We start from the raw sequence: 26,110 nt of genomic DNA on the forward strand, positions 1-26,110 counted from the left end.
GTTCCCTGGACTTAAGTTTCTATGTATAAAACAAAAATAATACTATCAGGAGTCCTAATTTCACAAGGTTGTTTTGAGCATAAAATGAAAAAAATGTATAATCATCTTCATCTCTGGTGTACGATGTCCATTGTGTTCCTCCACTTCTGTACCTTTTGCAAACAGTTTCCAAATATGTGTTAGGTTCATTGATTTCAGAATAAATTAATACATCAGTTCCTGGGGTATCTATATACCAGACTAGTTATACTAGGACAGGGTAACTAGAGCTTTGTTTCTGAGCCCCAAATTTAGAGGAAGTAAATGATAACTTGAATTCTTCAGCAGCATAAACCCAACAAAGTGTAGAAACTAGTTAGCAAGAACAATTACCTAAAAAAGGAAGCTACCAAATAGCACACTGGAGTGGTCTTAGATGCCCCCCACCCCAACTGTGGCATCTTGGGATCTGTAATGTATGTAATTATAATGATGTTCCAGAGTATCTATGTATTCCTATTCCATTCCCTTTACCCCCTTAACAAGGTCACAACCTTTCTATCCCCAACAGAGAATACGTTTGATCCTGGTTGCCCTAGAGAGAATGTAGTGACACTTTTCCCCCAGCATAAAATTACTAGTTATAACTCTTTGTATGTATTTTATTTTCCATGGATAGAGTTCATTAAAATATAGATTCTCAGAAAGGTACTAGGGTGCATTGGGAGTAGTACTAAACTTAAAGTCGGAAGATCTGGATTCAAATTCTTGCTCTGTTACTTACTAGTTTATGGGCAAATCATTGTACCTTTGCCATCTTCTTTCCACCTTTGTAAAATCAGATAATCATTTGAGTTATCTATATCGCAGGGTGCTCATGAAGAAGGCTCTTGGTAAAGTTTAAAGCTCTATAGATTTCACACTTGTACTAAATGCCACCAAAACTCATCATTTAAAATCTTTAAATGTACAGCCACAACCTTTTGGATCTCTTACGGGGCAGTCACAGGTCAGGAAGACATTAGTGGGTAGTTTACAATGGTCAGGAGGAAGTGTACATTGAGAAGACAGGACAATAAAGGTATAGTCAAAAATAAGGCTACCCTAAGTCTTGTGATCCAATCCAAATTGGGTGCCATGCCATGGCCCTTTATACCACCTATCTGCTTCCACAGTGAACAGAACTATGGTTGTGTGGAAATCATGTAATGTTGCCCCTGGCAGACTTGAATCTTGTCTTTATATTTTTTTCTTTTTACCAAATTATGTTCCTTGGTAAAAGGATACTCTCAAACAAAGGCAAAGCCTGCCTAGTGACTTTATTGACTATTTCACTTAAAACCAAGTATTTGTTAACTGAAAATCAGAGGGAAAGAAATGATCAAATTCTGCTGTGAATGACTAAAGATATTGGGAGTTGAAGCATGTTTGCAACTTAAAGTTAAGGTTTTGTTAGTGGAATGATTCCTTCTTCCTCTTCCACTGCTTCTCCCCCTGCCAAATTATACATACACACACATATGTGTGTGCATATATGTGAATGAATGATCATGATGTGGCCAGAATACATCTGGAGTACTGTGTTGAGGGCTAGGAATCACATTTTATGGACATTGAAGAATTGAAGAATGCCCAGAAAAATGGGATCAGGTGAATGATGAGCATATACTTAGTTGAGGAAATGAGGATTATTAGCCTAAAGAAGAAAAAAAAACCTCGAAAAAGGAAGGACATAGTAGCTGTCTCTTCAGATATATTAAGGGCTATTCTTTGGAAGAGAGATTGGAATTCTTCTGTTTGGCCTCTGAGGGGAAAATTGGAGAAATTAGGCCCATGTGGCAAAAGGGCAAATTTTGTTTAAAATACTTCAATTGATATTCATCAGTTATATTATTTCAGCACAGTGGATGGTGCACTGCTTCTGGAGTCAGGAATAGCTAAATTCAAATCCATCCTCAGACAGTTATTAGTTATATGACCCTGAGCAAGTCATTTAACTTCTGTATGTCTCAGTTTCTTCATCTGTAAAATGGGGATAACAATAGCAACTACTTCTCATGGTCATTTTGAGGGGCAAATGAGATTATAGTTGTAAAGCATTTAGCAGCGGTCCTGGCACATAGTAAGCACTGAATTAATGTTAGCAGTTATAATAATTATTCTTTCAAATGATCATTCTTTCAAAATTCTCCTTTGAAGGAGGCAAATTTGACATAAGGAAGAGATTGCCATGAAGGAGGGTCATCCAAAAGTGCCTAGTAAATGCCATAAAACTTTAAACAGACCACACTGATCATGGTCCTTGCCTTTGAGATCCAGAGGTCTCTGCCACTATTCAAATAGAAGCTTTTAAAAATCCAAATATTCAATATTTAAAAAATGAATAATAATAATAATGGTAAAATTTTATTGCACTTTAAAATTTGCAAAAGGAACCCTGTGAGGTACATCTTATGATAATTTTAATCCCCTTTTTACAACAAAGAGACTGGCATGTCAGAGAGGTAAAATGTCTTGCTCATCCAGGGCTATGTAGTTAATAAGTATCTGTTGTGGGATTCAAATCCACTTCCTTCCTAACTCTCTTTTGGCACCCAGCATCTTTAGGTAGCAGAAAACTTCACTGAGGCTAGTGGGAGAATCTATGGGAAACCTTCCCTTTTCTAAATGTGGATTCCAAGCAATTATGGGCCGTCTATCATAAGATCAAAAGGTTTAGTATAGTAAGAAGCCTTTAGAGATCATTTTCTCCATCTTTTAGATAAGGAAACATAGCCTCATGGAGATTTAAATACTTTCTGAGGTGAGAAGGCTCTTTTTCCTGAACTCAAGGTTTTTGATTCCTTCCTATCTGAATGAAATTAAATGAGGATGGGTACCAGCACCTCTGTGAGGGGCCACCCTCCCCATGGCTAAGCAACATCAATCATCATTGTGGCGTAATAGCCAAAGGAGTTAATTCAACTTTAAGCTTCATTAATAGAAGCAAAGTGTTATTCATAATGAAATGGGTCATAGTCCTGCTGTGCTCTGCACTCATGAGGCCACATGTTGCGTATTATATTCATGTCTTTGCACTGTGTTTTCGGAGGGATACTGACAAGTTGGAATTCATTCAAAGGAAGAATTGTTTAGATGGTAAAGGGACTGAAGAGCAAGTTGAGTAAGAATATGAGGAAGGAAATTGCAATGTTTAGCCTGGGGAAGAAAGGATTTAGAGGGAGGGATCAACACGTTAAGTGTCATGAGCTAGAAAAGAATTAGGCTTTTTTTACTTGTTGTTATGGGTTACAACTAAGCACAGTGTTTAGCACTTAGGAAAAACAATTCCTAATCAACTACAGAATCTTTTTTAAAATTATTTTTATTCATTTCATTATATATTTCCCAATTCCATGTAAGAAATTTAACAATCATTTTTAAACTTTTCAGTTTAAAATTCTTTCCCTTCTTCTCACCTCTCCTCCATCTTTAAAAAGTCAAACACTTTGATTTCAATTGTGCATGTGAGGTCATAAAAAACATGTTTTCATATTAGCCATACTAAAAAAGAAAAAACAACCAAAACATAATAATAAGAAATTGTATACTTCATTCTGCATCTAGAGTCCATCAATTCTCCCTCTGGAAGTACACGGCATTTTTTATCATGTGTCTTTTGGAATAGTCTTGGATCATTGCCTTGATTGTAGTAAAGTCTTTCACAGTTGATCACTTTTATAACATTACTATTTCTGTGTATGATGTTTTGGATCTGCTTACTTCACTTTGCATTAGATCATATAAGTCTTCCCAAGTCTTATAGCACAACAGTATTCCAATACAATTATGTACTACAACCCCATTCCTCAATTTTGGACATCCTCTAGATTTCCAATTCTTTGACTCCACAAAAAGAACTCCTATTAATATTTTTGTACAAATAAGTCACTTTCTTTTTTAAAAAAATCTCTTTGCGATACTAAGCTAGCAGTGGTATTGCTGGATTAAAGGGAATGCATAGTTTTATATCTCTTTGTGTGTGGTTCTAAATTATTCTTCAGAATAGTTGGGCTAATTAATAATTCTAAATTATTCTTCAGAATAGTTGGGCTAATTAATAATTCTACCAACAGTGCATTAGCATCCCGATTTTTCCACATCTCCTGTAACACTTGTCATTTTCCTTATTTGTCATATTAGCCAGCCTGGTAGGGGCATGGAGGTATCTCAGAGCTCTTTTAATTTGTTTTTCTCTATTAGGTAGTGATTTAGAGCAGTGATGAGCAAACTTTTTAAAGAGGGGCCAAAGGAAAGGAAACACTCATCTGTCAGTCTATTTCTAAGGCAACTTTTTCAAAGTTTCATTGTATTGTATCCTACTCATTGTATTTGTCAGATTAGGAATAATCTCCTGTGGCTGGATAGAACATTTCAGAGGGTAGCAGCTCTGGCCCTCCATCTGGGTGGTAGTTTGCCCAACACTGATTTAGAGCATTTTTTCATGTGACTTTCAATAGCTGTGAATTCTTTTTCTGAAAACTACCTGTTCATAAATCCTTTGACCTTTCATTACCTGGGGAATAGGTTTTATTTTTATAAATTTGGTTCAGTTCTCTAAATACTTGGGAAATGAGACATTTATCAGAGAAACTTGTTGCAAAATTCTCCCCTAGTTTCTGGCTTTTCTTCTAATTTTGGCAGTATTAGTTTTGTTTGTGCAAATGTCTTTTAATTTCATGTGACTGAAATTATCCATTTTACTTCTCATGGTCCTCCATATCTCATGTTTCGTCATAAACTCTTCCCTTATCCATAAATCTGACAGGGATTTTTTTCCATGCTCCTCTAATTTACTTATGAGATCACTCTTTATGTCTATATCATTTAATAATTTTGAACTTATCATTGTATATGGTGTAAGATGTTGGTTTATGCCTGGTTTCTCTGAAACTGCTTTCAAGTTTTCCTAGTAATTTTTGTCAAGTGCTGAGTTCTTACTCCCAAAGCTTGGATCTCTGGATTTATCAAACATTAGAATATTATAGTCATTTACTAAAATGTATTGAATGATTCACCACTCTATTTCTTAGTCAACGCGACATTATTTTATTGATTGCTATTTTGTAATATAGTTTGAAATATGGAAATGCTAGACTACCTTCCTTAGCTTTTTTTTTTTACTGATTTCTTTAATATTCTTTACCTTTTGTTCTCCCAGATGAATTGCTACAATTTTTTTCTAGCTCTATAAGATAATTCTATGCTACTTTAATTACCATGGTGTTGAATAAGTAATTATCTTAGGTAAAATTGTCATTTTTAATATACTGACTCAGCCTACCCATGAGTAATTAATATTTTTCCAATTGCGTAGATCTTTCTTTATTAGTATGAAAGTGTTTTTTAATTGTGTTCATATAATCCCTGCTTTTGTCTTGAGAGGAAGAAATATTTTATATTGTCTGCAGCTATTTTAAATGGAATTTTTCTTTCTATCTCTTGGCTGTTAGATTTTGTTGATAGTATATAGAATTGATTTATGTAGATTTAGTTTACATCCTGAAACTTTGCTGATGTTGTTAATTGTTTCAACTAGTTTTCTAGTTGATTAGTGCATTATTTAGTGAAATTAGTTCCTTTAGTAAGTAGAAAATTTCCCAATTCAAAGTATTCAAGAAAAAAGAGGTGTGTACTTATCAGAGATACTGTATCAGATGTTTCCTTGGTATAGATTAGTCACAATAATTTCTTTTTACTTCCTCCTTAAAAATAATCATCTTTCAAAAAATCTTTGTTGTTAAGGATAGTCTTCTGAGAGAGGAGAGGAGAAAAAGCCAAGAAGAAATCTGAGTGATATAAAAACAAAATATAAAAATGAAAATCTAGTATTCTAAACATTGGGTTTCTTGAAAAGGAAATTCTGTCTACTGTAAGTTGGGATCACTGAATCTTGAAACTCTTTCTATATACATACATGCAGAGTCATGAAAAGGAAATCCTTGAGTATTTTCAGGACATAGTTTTAAAAGACCCTGATTTTTAAAATTTTAGTGAGCATCTCCTCTTGCATAGCATCTCCTCTGTTGTATGGTTCCTTTAAGGGGTGGAGGTTGTACCAGCACATGCTGGAGAGGTCTCCACACACAGCCAAAATTTTTGCCAATATAATTTCCTTTTAAAAGGCATGTTTCCTTTAATTTGAGCCAGAAGGACAGAAAGTAACTTAGGACTTGTGACTCATTTTACATTCGTATTTTAGCGTAAGGTAAAGAGTACTAGATTGAAAAGGTGACCTGGACTGAAGTCCTAGTTCTATGGTTGACTAGCTTTATGATCTTGGGCAAATCTCTGAGCTTTATTGTAAAGTGAGCGTGGTGAAGTAGATAATCTCTATGGTCTCTTCCAAGATTTCAATTTGAGTAGTATGGAGGGGAAAATTCCTGTAGTTACTGAAGTCTCTGTTTACCCAAATGAAATTCTGACAAAATCCATCCTTCATAACTACCAAACAGTTGGAAGTCTTGATCATTAGATCATAGATTGAGAGCTTGAAGGGACCCTGGGGCCATTAAGCTCAGTTCCCCTCATTTTGTAATGGGTAAACTGAGGCCCAGAGAAGTTAAATTACTTTCCACGATCATACAGATAGTACATGATAGTGGCAGGAATCAAACCCTCTTCCTCTGACTTGAAAACCAGTGATTTTTGATTTGTTTATTTGTTTATGACTTTTTTGTTTGTTTTTGTCCTGCTGTCTTGGGTTTGTTTCCATGCATTGATTAAATAATATTTCTTTCCTGGGTATGTGAAAACAGAATTTTTCATTGTTTCTTCTTCTCAGAGGAAAAAGATGCAGATCAATGTGGCAACTGGAACTGTACTGGGCTTATGGTTGGTTCTTAGAGAAAGTGAGTGTAGTGCTTTTTCATGTCACATTCTGTAGGATGTTCCCTCCTAAATGGCCAGAGTGTGAGACTCGCAATCAGTAGCTCCCAGGTTTTACTCCCATCTCTGACACTATTAAACCATGTAAGTTCTCCGAGCCTCATTTAGTTCACCTAATAATTAGTTACTGTGGTTTTTAGGAAGTTCAAATAAGATACTGTATGTATTGCTCTTCACAAAGTAGAAAGTAATACATACATTTTAGCTATTATTATTAGAGAGACAGGCTTGAGCAGAAAGAAGGGGTTGTACAGAGGTAATAAGTAATCTAGGATCAGACACTTCCTAAAATGGATATAACTTGACTCTGCTTCTTCTCTATCTACCTAAAGCTGCATTCTCCCATTGCGTCAGATTGAATCTCAGTGCCTTACAACTGAGGACAAGTAAAAATAACAATAAGTTACTTTTTGGTAGGCTTTTAAGATTTACAAAACACTTTCCTTCCAACAAATCTATGGGCTTCTTAGTCTAAGAAATGTTATTCTGTAATTCTAGGTGAGATGGTAAGTGCAGAAGAGCAGTGACTTTCCCAAGAACATGGAACTCATGTTAAAACTGGATTTAAAACTCTGGTCTCTTGATTTCATGTCCAGTGTTCTTTCTACCATAAGAGCTCAGAGGGAAGAGTATCGTACATAATAAAGTGATCCCTAAAAGACAGCTCCCAAATTGAAAGAGCCATCCTAAGTTCGGGGCTGGAATTTTGCCACAATTGGTCACTATTTTTTAACATGTAGTAATTCCTTATATGATTCAAAGCAAATTAATCATAGATTTTCTCTCCCTTTTTCCAGACTCTCCTTCTCCAGGGGAAAAATATCTCAGTTGCTCTCAACTTTCCACATTTTCTGTTTTCTAACTCTTAAATTTGTGTCATTCTTTCTAAGTCATTTAACCTCTCACAGCTTCATCTTTTTTTCTTAATATGTAAACCTGGAATAATACTCTCAATACTCTCTACCTCATCATCATCTTATTAATATAACATTTTAATAATAAATTCAATAAAGAATTATTAAATGCCTTTATTTGTGCCAAGCATTGTTCTATGCACTAATAATAATAAGAATAACTGGCATTTATGTAGCACCTTAACATTTGCTAAGTGCTTTACAAATACCATCTCATTTTATACCCACAACAATCCTAGAAGGTATGTGCTGTTAATATGCCCCTTTTTACAAATAAGAAAATTGAGTCTTCCTCATTCTAGGTCCAGTGTTCTATCTGCTGTATCACTCACATGAGACAGTGTATAGAGGGGAAAAGTACTTCACAAGAAATAAAAATGATTTGCGATGTGAAATTACAGTGGATTTTAGAGGACATCTAGTTCAACCTCTTGGTTTCCTAGATGAAGACACTGAGGCCAAAAATGATTCAGTGTTGTTTTTTTTTCAAGGTCACAGAAGTAGCTAATAGTAGACTCAGGATTTGTGCTCATATTCTCTGACTCCAAATCTTGTACTCTTTACATTTCACTAATATTTTTGTTCTCATCTTGTCATGTTTACAAAACCCCCTTTTACCCATTGTATGCTTTCAATTTTCTTTCAGAGTCGAAAACATGCAAGCAAAGTCCGACTTTATTACATGCTCCATCCTGTAGATGGTGGGTGTCCAGCCAAAAAGCTGAGATCAGAAAACGTGAGTATATAATGCACCCATAAGTTTACCTTTGCTGATTTACTCTAACTTTCTCAAAGTCATTTTACTGCCAGTAATGTTTTAAATCATCATCTTAAATGAAGACCATGTAAAGATTAGTCAAAATGTTAAAGTAAATAGGACTATTCAGTAACCATACTATAGAGCATTTCATATGTATATAGATTTTTTTCCTGCCATTTTTTTCCTACCAAAGCACATTCTGGGCTTGGAGAGATAGGTAGAATTTAGCTAAAATAGAATCCTTGCTCTTGTAGGGCTTACATACTAATAAACAGGAACAACTGAGACTTTGTGATGAATTGACCCTGGGAGCAAAGGAGAGAAAAGACAGTGTGGCCAGGAAGCAATCATGAGCCTAGAGGAGTTTGGAGACTCAGAATGGCAAAATACAAAGTAAAAGATAAGCAGGGGAAAGCCAAAAGCTCATCACTATTTCTAAGTCTTTCAAAGTTGTGTCTTTAAAATATTACTTTATAAATTGTTCTCTTGGTTCTGCAGTCCTTTACTCTATATCAGTTCATACAATTCTTCACAGATTTCTCTGAAACTATCTCCGTCTCATCATTTCTTATAGCACAATGGTAATTGTATCACATTCATATGTCATAACTTGTGACCCATTCCTTGGTTGATAAGCACCTCTTCAATTTCCAATTCTTTGCCACCACAAAAACTGGTATATACACTTATTTTTGTATATATAGGCTATGCTTCTCTATCTTTGATGTCTTTAGAGCTTATTAGAAGTAGTCCCAGTGGGTCAAATAATATGTAAATGTCAATTCCTTTTTTAGGCAATATGAAAATGCTTTCCATTATGGCTGTACTATTTCACAGATCCACCAAAACTGTATTAACTATATGTTTTCATAGTCCCACTGGTATTTATCATTTTCATTTTTTGGTCAACTTTGTTAATCTGAAGGGTGTGAGATAGTACCCCAGAATTGTTTTAATTTGTATTTCTCCATTTTAGTGATTTAGAACAGTTTTTCATTTAGCTATTAGCTTGGATTTCTTCCTCTAAAAACTTCATGTTAACATATTTTCACCATTTATCTAATGGGGAATGGATTATGATTAGGAATTGATATAAATTTGAATAAATTCTCCATATATCATCAGGAATGAGATTGCCAGAGAAACTCATTATAAAGATTATTTTTCCTATTTGATTTTCTGCTAATTTTAGCTACATTGGTTTTATTTCTGCAAAATCTTTTTATTTTTATATAATCATAATTGTTTATTTTATCTATTGTGCCCACTTTTATCTTTTATTTGGGCACGAGCTTTCCCCCTATCCATAAATATTACATGAAATTTCTTCCTTGCTTCTCTAATTTGTTTGTGATGATATCCTTTGTGTCCAAGCCAAATAACCATCTGAAATTATCTTGGTATATAGTGTATATAGCATATGGTGTGAGATGTTAAACTATACCTAGTTTCTGCCAGACTGCTTCCCAGTTTCCCCAACATTTTTTGTTGAATAGTGAGTTCTTGTCTCAGTAGTGGGGATCTTTGGATTTATCATTCAGTTGCTAAGTTCATTTGCTTCTGTAGGTTGAGCATCTATATGCCTTATCTATCAGATATATATATATATATTCCTAAGTATTTTCTATTTTCTGTAGTTATTTTAAATTGAATTTCTCTTTCTATCCTTCTCATTGGATCTTGCTGATAATATGTGGAAGTATTGGTGATTTATGTGTGTTTATTTTATATCCTGCAATTTTGCTAAGGTTTTAAATTATTTCATTGAGATAATTATTTGTAAAATGTTTTGCAAAGCTTAAATCACTCTATAAGTGTTAGCTGTTATTATAATTTCAATTAAATTTTCAGTTGACTCTCTAGAGCTCTCTAAGTCTTCATATTGTCTAAAAATGAGAGATAATTTTGTTTCTTCTTTGACTATGCTCATTCCCTCAATTTCCTTTTCTTGTCTTATTACTAAAACTAGCATTCTAGTATAAAATAGCAATGACAATCAATAATGGACATCTTTGCTTTATACCTGTTCCTATTAGAAAGGCCTCTAGATACTCATGATTTTACAGATAATGTTGACTCTTGGTTTTAGATACATACTACTTCTCAGATTAAGGAAAGATCTTTTTATTCTTATGCTTTCTAGCTTTAAAAAACCAATAATACATGTTATATCTTGTCAAAAATGTTTGGATATCCATTGATATAATAATATGATGTTGTTCTTAATAATGTTAATTTTGTCTATAGTTTTTCAAATATTGAAATAATCCTAGAGTCCTTGATAATATTTTGATTAATTTTTAAATCAATATTCCTTAGGGAAATGGGTCATAGTTTTTTCTATTTGACCCTCTATGGTTTAGGTAATAAGATCATATTTGTATCATGGAAGGAATTTGTTGAAACCTTTTATTTTCCTATTTTTTCCAAGGAGATTTTGTAATATTGGAATTGTTTTTAAATGTTTAACAGAATTTGCTTATAAATCTATTTGATAATGGACTTTTTTCTTTGGGCATTTGTTTATGGCTTGTTCAATTGTTGTTGGGGTATTTTTTTTCTTGAATCAATGCACAATCTCAGTCTTCCATCAGTTTCTGAGCACTGGAATGCTCCATGTGTCACACTGTTGGCTAGTTCTTATCCTCACAGTGTGCATATAGCCCACTCAGTTTCCCTGTGTCTGGTGTTGGAATTGTGGAATTGTGTTGGAGGAATTGTATTGCTGCTCTTGGGCTCAAGAAACTCTAGTGTTCCCCGATTATTTCTAGAATAAAAGAAAAGTTGTTGTTTTTTTTTTTTTTTAGCTTTTAAAAATGTGAGTTCAACAAGACTTTCCATTCTCATTTAATCTATTCAAACTTTTCTTCCTTTTGTTCCTCACGCATCATACTCCATGTTCCATTTCTTACCACGATTCCTTTGTCTTGGTCATGCCTGATATGCAGAATGTACTTCCTCTTTGCCTTAATCTTGTAGAATTTCTCTCTTCCACCAATATGCAGCTCGAACACTACTTTCTACATGAAACTTTCCTTCCAACTACAAATACCACCTTTTCCAAACTACTTTATTATTTAAACACTTTGTGTTTATTCTATATATACTTATATATGTGCTGATTATCTTCCCTATTAGAATGTAAGATCCTTCAGAGTGGGAATTGTTTCCCTTTTGTCTTTGAATCCCCAAGACTGGAATATAGTAGGCACTTATTAAATGCTTACTAGTAGATATTTTGTACAATACAATACTTGCATTACCTAACATCACAAGAGTAATCATGAAAAATGTGCTTTATACTCCTTAAAGCTCTCTATAATTGTGAGTTAGTTAATTGATAGTTGCCATATCCCTTTATGGAGATCTCTAGGGGATGTAAACTGTACAACCTCCTTTGAGAGTCCTTTAGAGTGTTTTATCATTTGGAAAGTCAAAAATAATAGGGTTTATGGCCTTTCAGCAAGTGGCCTTTTGAAAATAGATTTTTTTAAAGTAATTCACTTTTAATATCATGGAAATTGCTCTTGGATTTTAAATCTAGGACTAGATGTAAAGCTTAAACATTTCACAGGAAGGACAAAGGTCAAGGCTAGTGAGAGGATGGAAAACCATTTAATAAGAGAGACATTTCAAGAAATTTCAATTGTTTAGAGAATACAAACTTTTAGCTCTCTTTAAGTATTTGAAGTGTTTTCTCATGAAAAAAGGTCTAGAAAGGCTAATGCCCAAAGGACAATAACAAATTCAATGGATAGAAGTTGCAAAGAAGCACTTAAATGTGACAAAAGAAAAAAAAATTCCCAGCAATTAAAATGTCCCAATTTGTGATGCTGCCTATCTATAATTTTATATGATACGAATACTACCTGTCTCATTCATTCTATCTGTTTTTCTTGCAAAAACCAAAAACATAGCCCTAGGTTTTTCTTAATATCTTTTATTTTTATATCACCTAAATTTCCTCTATATCTCTCTCATTCAATAAACCCAGAGAGATATTCCTTATAATAAAAATGATTTTTTTAAAAAGTAAGAGGAAAAAGGAAAAAAATCTATTAAACCAATTAATGCATTGAAAAAGTATGAAATTATAGATGATATTTCACACCCATAGAACCTAGAAGAGGAGGGTGATGGGAAGAAAAGAAGAAAGGAAGGAGAAAAGGATGGAAGGAAGAAGAGAAGGAAGGAAAAAAGAAAGGAAAGATACATTAGATGCTTCTCTTTTGAAAGGCAATGTGCAAAGCACATGGATCCCAAATAATAAGCAAAAAGAATGGCAGGCCCTGCTGTCAAAGAATTTACATTCTAATGAGGGGTAAAATAATCCATAAAAAAGAGCTGGGGGTGGAAGGGCAAAAGGGGAGGAAGAATGAAGATATGAAGATACCTAACAAGTAGCCATGGTTTTGAAGTTCAGAGAAAATTATGAATAAAATCAGGAAGAGGGGCAGAGAAATATTTATTTCTTGTTTAAGACCAGTATTATTCATTATAATTTTAGAGATTCAATTTTGATTGTTTCATGTTCTCTGTTCTTTCCATTTACCTTGTTTTAGTCACTATGTATTTTGTTTTTCCTGGTGATGTTTACTTCACTTTGTGTCAATTCATGTGAGTCTTTCAATGCTTTTTTTCATGTTCATCATTTCCTAGAGCATGGTAATTATTTCATTATTTTCACATGCCACCATTTTTTTAGCCATTCCTCATTTAATTGGCATCTACTGTTCTTTGCTACCATGAAAAGTCCTACTATAAATATTTTGGTGTAAATAGAACCTTTCTTTTTGACAATGCCCTCCTTGGGACATATATCTACTAGTGGAATCTCTCAATCAAAGGGTATGTCACTCTAATTACTTCTTTTGCATAATTCCACATTACTTTCAAGAATGGTGGTGAGAATTTACCAATTCCTTAGTTCCACAAACAATCTATTTTTATGCTTATCTTTTCATCCTTATTGGTCATCCTTGCCAATGCCCTGGATGTGTAGTGAAACTTCAGAGTTGTTTTGATTAAAATTCCTCATTATTAGTGATTTGGAGTAATCTTCAATATGAGTTTTACTAGTTTGTAATCTTTTTAGCACTTTTTATATCCATCTATCACTTTTCTAATGAGGAATGGTTTTTGAATATAGACAGATAATGATATTTCCCTATTGGTACCTATCTATTAGTTATCTATATGTTTCTGATATCAAAATCTTTCTAGATAGAAATATTTTCCTGCTTTACTTTTTGTGTCAGGTAAAATGGACATCTGTATCATTGAGAAAGAAAGAACGGGAAATCATGTTCTGGAAAACTCTGATCCTCATCCCTGTTCAACTACTTACAACTGAAATCTAGGAAAATACTTTAATCTGTCAATGTATTTGTTTGGGTGGGATGTAAGAATATAAATAAAACACAGTTTTACCCTACTTTATTGTTTGAATATTGGCCCCTTTTATTGTCTTCCTTAATTTTATGAAAACAAGGAAATTTATAATAAGTAAAAAGTAACCCTTTTATGACAGCCTTTATTTGTCACCATTTATATTTTAGCATGTGAAAGAGTAATATCTTCTTCCTTAGGGATCATCTTCAAAGAAGAGAGACAGAAAGCTTTTGAGTAGCAATTGCTAACAAAAGCCTAAATGGTCTAGTTTGGGGACACTTTTTATCAGTGCTCATCACTTTTAGCAACCTGACCAGCTCAGGTTATTTATTCATTTATTTTATCACTACTTATAGATGAATAAAGGTTTCTAGTCAGGAAGACTAGAACACCCGGGAGAACAAGGATAGAACATGTTTCCTTGGTCTCAGTCCTTGATGTCCTCACCCATTAAAAGATGTTTGCATGAGATGATCACTAAAGTCCTCCCTGGCACAGTGAATAGAATGGTAGGACCTGGACTCAGAAAGACGCATTTTCTTAGGTTCAAATCAAGCCTCAAACACTTACTACATGTGTGACCCTTAGGCAAGTCACTTAACTGTTTACCTCAGTTTCCTCATCTGTAAAATGAACTGGAGATGGAAATAGCAAACCACTATGGTTTGTTTGCCAAGAAAACCCCAGATGGTGTCATGAAGAGTCACATGACTGATGAAAAGGTTGTAACTTCTGTTGGGTATAAGTGGTTTTATTTCTTATCAAACATCTGTTACACATAGGACCCAAGGCATTCCAATGTCATCAGCTGTGCTACAGGAATATTATTGATAGGGTGGTGCTCGACTTTTGCTTTATTAATTTCTATTTTTTTTCTATCTTTATCTCTGCCCTTTTGTCTATTTTTCTGTTATCTTTTCCTTCTGTTTTTCTCCTTTTATGGCCTCCACTTTTTTGATTGCTATTTTCTACTTCTGGCTCTTGCTCCCTTTTGCTACATTCCTCATCATTTTCTGAATACTTTATAAGACTATCTTTTGTGTTTTCCTTCATAGACTTTCTTCACTGCATTTTTAGGTGACTCGTTTTATTCCCAGGCCATAAGGGAAAACTAAAAGGGGTATAAATATTTTATATTCCATTGCCAAACAAGAATGTTAGTTCTCAGGAGTTGATGGGACAAACATAGAACAAGACATGTTCAGAGCTGGGAGATATCTTAAAGGTCTTTTAGTAATACCTACCCACCTGTCTCATTTTACTTGTAAGACAGATGTATTTATGTCACAACCTCTAAACTTTTTTTGTTTTATTCTGGTTCAATCATCTAACCAACCTATAATAATGGTGGCAGCTTAATAAGGAAATTGGAAGATTAGAACAGTTAAATAAATTCCTCAGGCTGACATAGCCAATTAATGGGTTTTACAAAGTTCCTGAGAAATTTACTTTGTTTTTTAATATATCCCAAAGTGCCCTTGAAATAAAGAGGAAGGATCTATTGCTGTTACTTCAGGAACCAAAAGAAAGGCCTTTCTTTGTCATTTATTTTTTTTTATGCAAACTGCATTGAAATTTTGACCTTCAATGTTTCTCAATTCTCTTTAGTATTATCAAAACTAAGGCATGATTCACTACTTAATTTCTTTTGTTCTCAGTTGCTTAAGTCAGTTGGTAATGCTACCAACCAATGTGATATAATACTTTGTGGATGTCAGCATAACCAATCACTGTGGAGTTTAGTGCTTCATTGAAAAGTAATCAATCTCAGAAGCAACAAAATGGCTAGAGACAAGAGGTCCTGGGTTCAAGTGTAGCCTCAGACACTTCATAGCTCTGTGACCCTGGGCAAGTCACTTAAAGCCCATTGCCTAGCTCTTACTCTTTTTTCTGTGGTGGAACCAATATACAGTATTGATTCTAAAATGGAAGATAAGGTTGTTTGGTTTTTGTTTGTTTGTTTGTTTGTTTTGTTTTGTTTTAAGGAAAACAATCTCAATTCTATAGTGTTATTCTACTCATCGGTAGCTCTCCATGCAACTATTCAGTATACTCATTTAATTGGCACTTACCATGAACCCAGCACTAGATCAGGCTCTTCATCATACTATTGGAGTAGGGTTAGCTCTTCTCCTTAGGGTATTTTAATATATCTGGGGAGAGAACAACTCTAATGGACACAAGACAATTGTTATTGACTAAAAATTCAGTAGAATTTGAAAGAAGGGACAGATCCCTCTGAGCAAGGGCTAGTAAAGATAGGGATTATTCAATTAGAACTAGAAGGGACCTTAGATATCTTTTAAAGCCTGATTTTCCTCTCTCTGTTTCTAGTTCTCCTTTTTTCAATTGGCCCATTTCCTCTTTCATTACTTTCCTTTCTCCTTGCATCACTTTCATTTTTCTTTTCCACTTTTCCTTTACCTCTCTTAATTGGCTTTTGAAGTCCATTTTGAGTTCTTCCAGAATCTATGTCCAATTCATATTTTTTTTTTGGACTTTGGGTGTGTTTTCTTTGCTTTCATTGTCCCCTTCTATGTCTGGACCTTGCTCTTTGTCTCCATAAAAATTCTTTATTATTATGTGCTTTTTTATTGTTTGCTCATTTTTCCTATTTAATTATAGGTAGGCTTAGGGGGATGATGTGATAGTCAGAGAGTTGAGAGCTTTGAGAGCCTCCTCCCCCTGCTGATTCAGTTAACCCTTGAGATGTTGATAGCTTAAAGACTTGTCTCAGATTTAGGTGCAAGCTTTTGATTTCACTCAGATCTTGATCAGGTCTGGGGTTGATCAAATTTTAGCCTCAGGCTTAGTTTCAAGTTTTTTATTTCACTGCTTCCTTGACCCAATCAGGCACATCTTTGATTGGTCCTGTCTTGGAGCTCTGCCCTGAGCTTAAGGCAAAAAGATCAATACTTAGTATTTAGTACTCTCATCCACCCCAAAGTGTAAGAACTTCTCCATAAGTTTGAAATTTCAAGGGGTATGGGTTGGCTTATACCTCTATTTGCTTAGGCAGGATTTCAGGCTCTAGATGTTGGCTTGGCCATAGGTTCCCAAAACATTGGACAGCAGATTGGGATGGGGAGATGGTGGTGGCTTACTCTTGGTTGCTCTTCCCTCCTTGCTACAGCTTCTTGCTGCATCTGCTCTCCTCTCACCCCAATTCCCCACATGTCCGTTGCCTACCTTTTGTGTTTTTCTTTTCTTGAAAGTTGTTTCACTCTGTCTCCTTGTTGCTTCTTTCACTCCTGTATTCATTTTGTGGTGATATTTTAAACTTGGTTGGAGAAGATTCTCATGGTGCACAGAACTGCTGAGTATTACTCAACCATCTTGGCTCCACCCCTGGAACTCCTTAGATATCTTTTGGTCCAACCCTCCCTTTCATTTTACAGATTAAGAACATGACATCCAAAGAAGAGAAGATGTAATACCACACAAGTTAAAAAAATGGAACTGAAATTCAAACAAGTGTATTTTTAATTCAAATCTAGTTTTGTCGTTTTATTTTCCCCACTCCATCAGATTTTCTGAAAAAAATTAGTCTTGGAGGTTGGGAAGGACTTGGAAAAGGAGAGAGGAAAGAAAGAAAGGAGATAATTTCAACATGGGGAAGCAGCATGAACAAAGTTTTGGATACAAAACTAAACATGGTATTTCACAGATATTTATATTGGCCTATATAAACTAATGATCACATAATGAAAATTAATATAATGAAATAATCCCAGACAAAGAAGATGAGACAGGGCAGAGGATTTTGAATTTAATGAGGTAGGCAATAGAGAATCAGAAGAGATTGTCAAAAAATTGAGGGGCATGATTAATTAAAGTTACAAAATAGTCAAGTTTAAAAGGATTTTATTCTCTTGTTCTGAATATTGGGAAATTGAGGCCTGGGAAGGGATATGACTTGACAAATCAAACTTGGTAAATTTATCCAGGAAGTTCTGAGGTGATGGAGGCCTTCATAAATTTTGATTACCCAGGAGGGCTTTCACCTAAATTCTGAATTAGGTTGAATCACTTAAATTCCTTGATTTCATATTCTTCATTTTATTCTTCTTTATTTCATCCTCTTGAATCCTTATAATGTCTTTTAGTGTTCCTTTTCTAATTAGCTAATGTTGAAAATGCTCTCTGTGGCATTATTGAATCCTGCATGACTCTGTCTTCATTTTGTACTTACACTAAATTCAAAAGCTTCCTATGCCATTCTAGATTGTCATTTTTAATGGACAAAACTGTCTTGGGAGATAGCAAGTCTTGCCCAAAACATAATCATTATCACAATTGGGGCTTAGTTGGCTCTTGAGCAGGTCAGGCTGGTAATGACCTGGATTGGGAGGCCAGACAGTTAGTTCCACAGGGACAAGGCAGGTGATCAGGAGATGTGCCAGTAATAGGCAATAGAAAAATGTTCAGGCAGTGGGTAGTTGGCAACAAGGAAGTGTGGCAATAGACAACAGGCAGAGGTCCCAGCCAGTGGGCAGAGTGTCAGGGGAATTTGGCAGTAGATAATAGAGTTTGAGACATGAATATTAATTATTATATAATATATTGACAATGTAGAAAAGCAGCATAAAACATTGGATAGAAGGTTGTCTTTAGAGACAGGAAAATCTGAGATCAAATCTTTCTCTGAAAAATATTAATTCAGGACCTTGAGCAAATATTTTAACATCTCAATGCCACATATGACTCTACAACTTTAATTTACAGATGAGTTGCTACTAGAAATAATTTTCCAATCATGGGTTCCCCCCAGTGTTGAAATCGTATGTCAAGATGGATTGATTAATCCTTTCTACTTATCCAATATAGTAACTTATATCTACATTGTAAGTGTGGGCCTCACCTATGTACAGAGACATGTATGGAAAGGGTCTGTTCTCATGAGTGTGGTTCAAAATGTGGCACAATAGAAATCTCTAGCCTCTTCTCCCTCCACCCTTCCTCAAGGGAGTCTTTAATTCCTGTTAGAAGGAGAAGCAGGAAGTTGGGTATGGGCCACAATGCTGCTCTCCTCAGAGAGGAGTTCCTGGACTAGATTATACCTGCTCTCTTAAATATTGTTCATCTGGGGGATATGCTTGTGTTCCATCCAACATTCAAACACTTTGTCCCAAGGGAAAGAGGATCACAAGCTCTTTGCCCAGTCTCTACTGTCAATGAACACACAGAGAATAGCAAAGTAACCTTTATTTTTGTTTATTCAAATTGCATTAAAAAATCAAAGAAGATAAACATAGAAGAATGTATATCAGATAACACAGAATGGAGGTACTCTTCCATTTTGACCCAGTTAACTTATCTCAACTGAGGAAGTGTTCATGATCCAAGGGAAAATTTCTTGAAGTCTGTAGAATAGAAAACTGGGAATAGAGACATGATGGGGACTACCCATTCCTTCCATGTCTTCACAGAGATTTTCCTTCAGCAAGCTGAAGTGCGATGAGCTTCTTCCATTTTTTCTCTCAAAGCTTGAAGCCAGGAGTACCCAAATGAAGTGTCATGAAGTGGGACAAGTTGAGAACTGAACCTCTTGCCCTTCCACTGATATAGGGCAGGGCCTTCATCTTCACCAATAAATAGAAAGTCCCATACCAATGGGCTTTGAGACAGAGGCTATATATTAATACAATATGACAATATTATATCAATAGGCAACTAACATCTATTAAATCTATTATGTGCAAAGGACTTGGGCATGGGCATAACTGCATTCAAGGATGTGAAGTTTTGTGCCATGGAAGAGGAATTAAATTTATTCTGGTTGGTCTAAAATAGGGAGCGCTAAAGGCAAAAAACAGAAATTGGATAATGTTCAAATTTAGATTTGATACAAAGGCAACCTTCTTAACAGTGCTTTATAAGTGCAGAATAGATGGCACCAGGAGGAAGTAGGATCTCTTTCACTAGCAGTTTCCTAGCCACAATTAGATGACCAGCTCCTGAGTATGTTATAAAAAGTGTTCTTATTCATGTATGAGTTAGACTAGATAGTTTCTGAGATTCTTACAATTTTCAAACTGTAATTCTTTGATGTAACCCTAGCTGTGAATTCTTGAGTCATAACAGGGGAAAGCTATGATCTAGGATCCTCAACTCATTCTTTTTAAAAATTTTTTTAAAACCTTACTTTCCATCTTGGAATCAATACTATGTATTGGATCCAAGGCAGGAGAGTGGTAAGGGTAGGCAATGGGGGTTAAGTGACTTGCCCAGGGTCACACAGCTGGGAAGTATCTGATGTCAGATTTGAACCTAGGACATCCTATCTCTAGGCCTGGCTCTCAATCCACTGAGCTACCCAGCTACTCCCCCTCGACTCATTCTTGACCCTTGAGAAAAAAAGATATATTGTCCCTTAGAGTCTTAGCTCTAGGGATGGAAATGATCTACTTTGATACTGGTCCCACTTTGGCTTTCTGACGGTTTGCAGGCTGATCATCCACTTCTCCTGTTACCTTTTACCCAATTCTGGCTCCAAAAAACTATAGCATACATAGAGGCCACATCCTTTTAAAAACCATTTCAGCAGACAGGCTAAATTAGATTGAGAAAACTCATAGACCTCAAACCAATTGTCTTGACTTTTGCTTTGTTGCTGGAATTAGAGAGAGTAAGACTGATGACTGTGCAACTCTGCCTTCCTTAAATCCAATTCACATACAAGTCAAGAAATCACTCTATAATGTCATTGGTCCTTACTTTGAAAATGAAGAAATGAAAAATACAATAATAATAAATAATAAAGAACAATAATGACCAAGCTTTCACCTTTTACCCTACTCCTAGTCCCATTACCTTATTCCTAGGGTAAATCTTGCTCTAGATTTTATATAATGTAGCCTATTTTCTCTGGGACAAGGACACTCCCTTTTCTAGAGAACAGTTAGTCACAAATATCATTATGTACTTACCGCATTCCAGGTTATGTACCATGGATATACTAGAGATACAAATACAGGTAAAATGAAAGATAGTTTTTGCCCCCAAAGGGTTTATATTTTAATGGAAGAAGATAATGTTTAAAAAGAAATTGAAATGGGAAAGGAAGAAAAGCGAAATTTCAGAAAGAGTTCTTCGGAGAGGAATCAATAATGCAGCTGATGACCAGAAAAAAGAAGTAATTTAGCCAATGTCACAAAATGAATAAGGGGCAGAGCCTGGATTTGGAAGGGAAAGGAAAGGAATAGGCAATTAATTATGTAGTAATTTACCATGTGGCAGGCACCATGCTAACTGCTTTATCTCCTAACTGCCCTAGGAAGTGGTATTGTTATTAGCCCTGTATGACAGCTGAGGAACCTGAAGTAAAGTCTAAAATTAGCTCTGTTAGGTAGGGAATGAGGAAGTATTTCAGGAGATGCCAGAGCTGGTCCCCTCCTTAAACAGGTGAGTTTATGGCTCTAACCCTACATTAAGAAGAACAGAGGGTCTTGATGACCTTGAGAGTGACAAGACTGATTGGATCTTCCACATGATGAGATTTTCTAGTGATGAGGACCTGAGAAGTTGGAGTGGGGAACCATGCTGGGAAAGCCAAAGAATGCTGCAGGGGAAATTGAAGACTTTAAGAATTTGTCTTGTCACTCTTTTTCTTTCTACCACATCTTAGATTGTTGTCAGTCCCCTGTCCTTTAACACTTCCTGAAGGAGGGGGAATACTCCCAATTGTGGTGTATCAGTCAGTCAACAAGGCTGAGGCTGCTTATCACTGGCCAGTTCTCTAGGCTTGAGATGTGCACCAGACTCACAAACAACTACAAATGTAACTGCAGACATACCTGGTGAACTGAGGGGACACAGATGGAACAAGATATTTTGGTTTCCTTTTCCACAGTGGATAATTCCCAGCAGGACATAAAAATTCACTCAGGGAAAACTATCCCTGAGTCCTCTCATCCCCACCTTGCTGTTTCTCTCCCACTAAGATCCCACCTGCTTCCTTATATTATTCACCATAAGCAGCTGTTTACCTTCCTTCTCCTGCATAATACTTACTCTGCTGAACTGTACTATCTGCATATGGCCCAGCTTGGGTAGAAATATGGGGTCCATGCCATGTTCTGGCACAAATGGCTGAATCAGCTCTCTTCCTGTTTCTACAATGTTGCCTTCCTCACTATGTAATATAAAAGTTGTATTCCCAAAGTTAATGTAAGTTGACTGGTAGACATAGTGATGAAATTCCCAGAATATCCAACAAAGGCTTGTTTAACCCAAAATGGAGCTGATGGTATCCAGAAAGAAAATGAAATCAGAGAAAAAAAATGTAGTAAATTTCATTGGGCAGCTAGAATGCACAGTGGACAGATTGCTGGCCTGGAGTTTGGAAAACTCATTTTCTTGAGTTAAAATCTGGATAGCCATCTATTTGGCTGTGATCCTGGGCAAGTTACTTAAACTTCTTTGCCTCAGTTTTGTCATCTGTAAAGTGAACTAGAAAAGAAAATGGCAAACCACTGCAATATCTTTACCAAAAAACCCCGAATGAGATTATGAAGAGTCTGACTTAAAATGAATGAAAATAATAGATTTCTCAGTTTGGGTAACAAATATGAAAGACTATCTGAAGTCTTTTTTTCTGAGGTTAGAAATTGTGTGTTATTTATCTTGGCATACCAATACTTGTTGATTGACTGACTAAATAGTGAACTACAAAGTAACATGAATTCAAATAGCCTATGATAATTCCAGTCATAGAAAATTTTAGAAAATAATCCTTTAGGAATAAAGGGAGAAAAGGAATTTTCAATTCAAAATAACATGTCCTGCAAGGCTAAGCCTGATCAGCAAGAAAAAAATTTTCTTCAATAAAAGAAAGGAGATGTTTTTAAGGGAGACATTTGTAAGCACTTCAAATGAGAGAAACACGAGAAAAGTACAATTATGAAGAAAATTTTAAGTAACGAAATCAATCTTCCCATTATTATAGGCTTTTTAAAAAATTGACTGAAGGATTAAGGAAAGAATAAAAAGATAATCAAAGAGAAAACTATTTAAAGAATACTTAAAAATCAAGTGAAAGTAAAAAGAATTAGATTAATTATAACTCGTAGACTGAACTTCTTCCCTTTAAATAAATCTATATTTTTTGAGAGAAAGGACAGAGAGAAGAGGGGAGTTGGAGGCATCCAGTCCATAGGTAAACAAAATAGCATAATAGTAATTTATTTTTCAAAAATGTAGGGGCTATGGGAGAATAGGACAAAAGCAACATATAGAAAGAAATTGGATGGGGAGAGTAGAGGATGGGTCTTACCTCTGAATAGGAAAAGAAAGAATGGTACCAAGGGTCATTTCTAACTGTAGGGGGTTACACACACACACACACACACACACATCTAATAAGGGATTTGTTGTTGAGTTGTTTCATTCATGTACGAATCTTTGTGATCTCTTTTGGAGTTTTCTTGGCAAAAAGACTGGAGTGGTTTGCCATTTCTTTCTCCAACCCATTTTAAAAGATGAAGAACTGAAGCAAATAGAGTTAAGTGACTGGCTTAGGGTCAACAACAAACCACTAAATGTCTGAAGCGAGACTTAAACTCATAAAGATGAATATTCCTGATCCCAAGCCCAGTGCTTGATGAGGTCCTTATAATTATTTTGTCTGGGAAAATTTACACAATAAGTAACCACCTTCATTGAAAAATTATTATAGGCTAGGAGAGCATCTCACTCCAGGAAAGAGATAGTATCAGTTTCCAAGGATAGCTAGTACTCATGGTTTTGGGGGGAAAACAGAACCAAAGACTTAATGCTTTGGCATTACGCATGGTCAATGATCTTGATAAGAGCAAGGAGGACTCATTGGACACACAATTCTTTATTGCTTCTTCCATATATCGATATTTCTAAGAGTAAGGCACAAGACGAACAGGGAAAAATGTTTAAGATCTCCAGATGTGATAACGTAAAAAAGGGAGTTCAGATTTTGAGTCTATAAATTCCACCCTTCTGGGAAAGATGGAGAAAACAAAGAAGTAAACTTTTAACATAAGACTTGTAGGATGTGATTCTAAACTCAATAGAAAGGAGAACAAATTATAGGAGGAAAAAGTTAAGGAAAATTTCTTAGAAAAGGAACACCTCAAAAGAAAGTTAACCACTAAGGTTAGTTTAGTTTAGTGAAGGGGTGATTTTGATGCATGCAAGTAGCTAGAAATAGGGGTGTGGTTGGGCAAAACAAGTCAAAAGTGGAGGAGAAATACATAAAGAAATCATGTGGTTCAACTGTTTCAGTCCTGTCCAACTCTTCATTTGAGGTTTTTTTGTTTTTTGTTTTTTGTTTTTTTTAGAAAAGATACTAGAATGGTGTGCCATTTCCTTTTCTAGCTCATTTTATAGATGAGGAAACTGAGGCAAAGTGGGTTAAGTGACTTCCCTAGGTTCACACAGCTAATAAATGTCTGAAGTCAGATTTGAATTCAGGAAGATGTGTCTTCCTGACTACATCCAGGCCCAGCATTCTATTTTGACCTCTACCCCCTACTGCCCTATAAAGAAACTAAGATAAATTATAATTTAAATTAATTTGAGAAACTTGGAGTAAAGCAGACAAAAAGGGAATAGGTTACCATAAAAATAATGGGAGCAAAGCTAATCTTATGGACAAAATACTGACCTAAGAAAATAAGGATACAAAAATCAAAACAAAAGAAGTAAATGTGGGAAAACATGACTAATAATTATATTCCTGTATATAAACTGATTAAAACAATAGTGTCAAAATCAAATAGGAGTAGATCTTTGTGGGTTACATATTAATTTAGAAAATCACAAGTTAACTTTGTCTATTTTTTATTTATCTTCTACATCAATCTTAATCTAGGCCAAGCAGCAGTATATGTCTGAATTAAGCAGTCCAGCAATTAAACAAAGAAATGACATAATTAATAAAATAAACTCAACATATTTTGGGTTTTTTAAGCATCTAGTTGTCTCTCTTTTTGACCCAACAAAACATTTTATAAAATAAAGGTGCGTACAAAATGAGGGGCAGGATCAAAATTTACTGTGCATCAAGTAATTAAAAGCAGCAGCCATGATTAAATCATTATGTAAAACAAAAATAAAAAGACATCAAGAGAAAAAGAGATTCAGCATTATGCTTAAAGTTGATATTGACAATGAAACAATATCAGTGCTAAACACATGTATGAACCAAATGGCATAGCATATAAATTTCTAAAAGAAAATGTAACTGAAGTGTAAAAAGACAGATAGTAACACTATAGTTATATGAGGCTTTAATGCTCTTCTCTCAGTGTTGATTAACCCTAACATGAAGATAAAAAGAAAAATATGGAACTAAACAAACTACTGGAAAAGTTTGAGCAGAAAGACTGTGTATTCTGAAAGGCAACATTAATGAGTATATATTTAGACTATAAGGGACCACGCATTCAATCAAACTCCTTCATTTTAGAGATGAGGATACTGAGACAGAGAAAAATGACTTGTGCAAGATTGTAAGTGAGTAAACCAGGATTCATACTGGGAATCTCTGAGGATCTCTGACCACTGTATCAAGCTGCCTCAAGTAATTTACATATTTCTTAGTACTATATGATCTCTTACCAAAGTAGATAGACCATGTGCTATGACCGAGCAATTATAAATGTAAAAAAAAAAAAAAACAGAAATACTAAATCTATTCTTTATAAGTCATAACTCAGTTAAAATAATTATTTATGGGGAAAACATAAACAAAACATAAAGAAGTAAATGAAGACTTAATAATGACATCTAGAATAATGAGTAGGTCACAGAACAAATAATAGAAAAATTAATGACTATATGAAAGAGAGCAAGCAGTGATCCAACATACCAAAGTTTTGAAATTATAGCCAAATCAGGTTACAGCAGAAAAATTATCTCTGAAAACTTTCATTAACCAAGTAGGAAAGCAGATAATTAATGAACTGAGTAAGCAATTAAAAAAATTAGAACATGATAAGTACAAAGGAGGAAATCTTGAAAAATGGAAGAAATAAAGATGAAGTGAAAATCTAAAAGAATCAACCAAACTACAACGTTTCTTTAAAAAGCCTAGTAAATTCTATGTACCTGGAAATAACCTGATTAAAAAGAGAGCAAAATCAAATTGCCAAAATGAAATCTG

General features: G+C 34.9%; 1 protein-coding gene across 1 annotated transcript in view; it reads left to right on the top strand.

Moving 5' to 3' along the window:
- The window catches only part of ZMAT4 (zinc finger matrin-type 4), a 371,506-nt gene that overhangs the window by 100,680 nt on the left and 244,716 nt on the right, over positions 1-26,110 (top strand). The window contains exon 2 of the mRNA XM_044659535.1: positions 8,467-8,556. Within this exon, the coding sequence (XP_044515470.1) occupies positions 8,467-8,556 (90 nt within the window). The remainder of the gene's footprint in view (positions 1-8,466; positions 8,557-26,110) is intronic.

The sequence above is a fragment of the Gracilinanus agilis genome, chromosome 2 (genome assembly GCF_016433145.1).
Source record: "Gracilinanus agilis isolate LMUSP501 chromosome 2, AgileGrace, whole genome shotgun sequence".
Lineage (NCBI taxonomy): Eukaryota > Metazoa > Chordata > Mammalia > Didelphimorphia > Didelphidae > Gracilinanus > Gracilinanus agilis.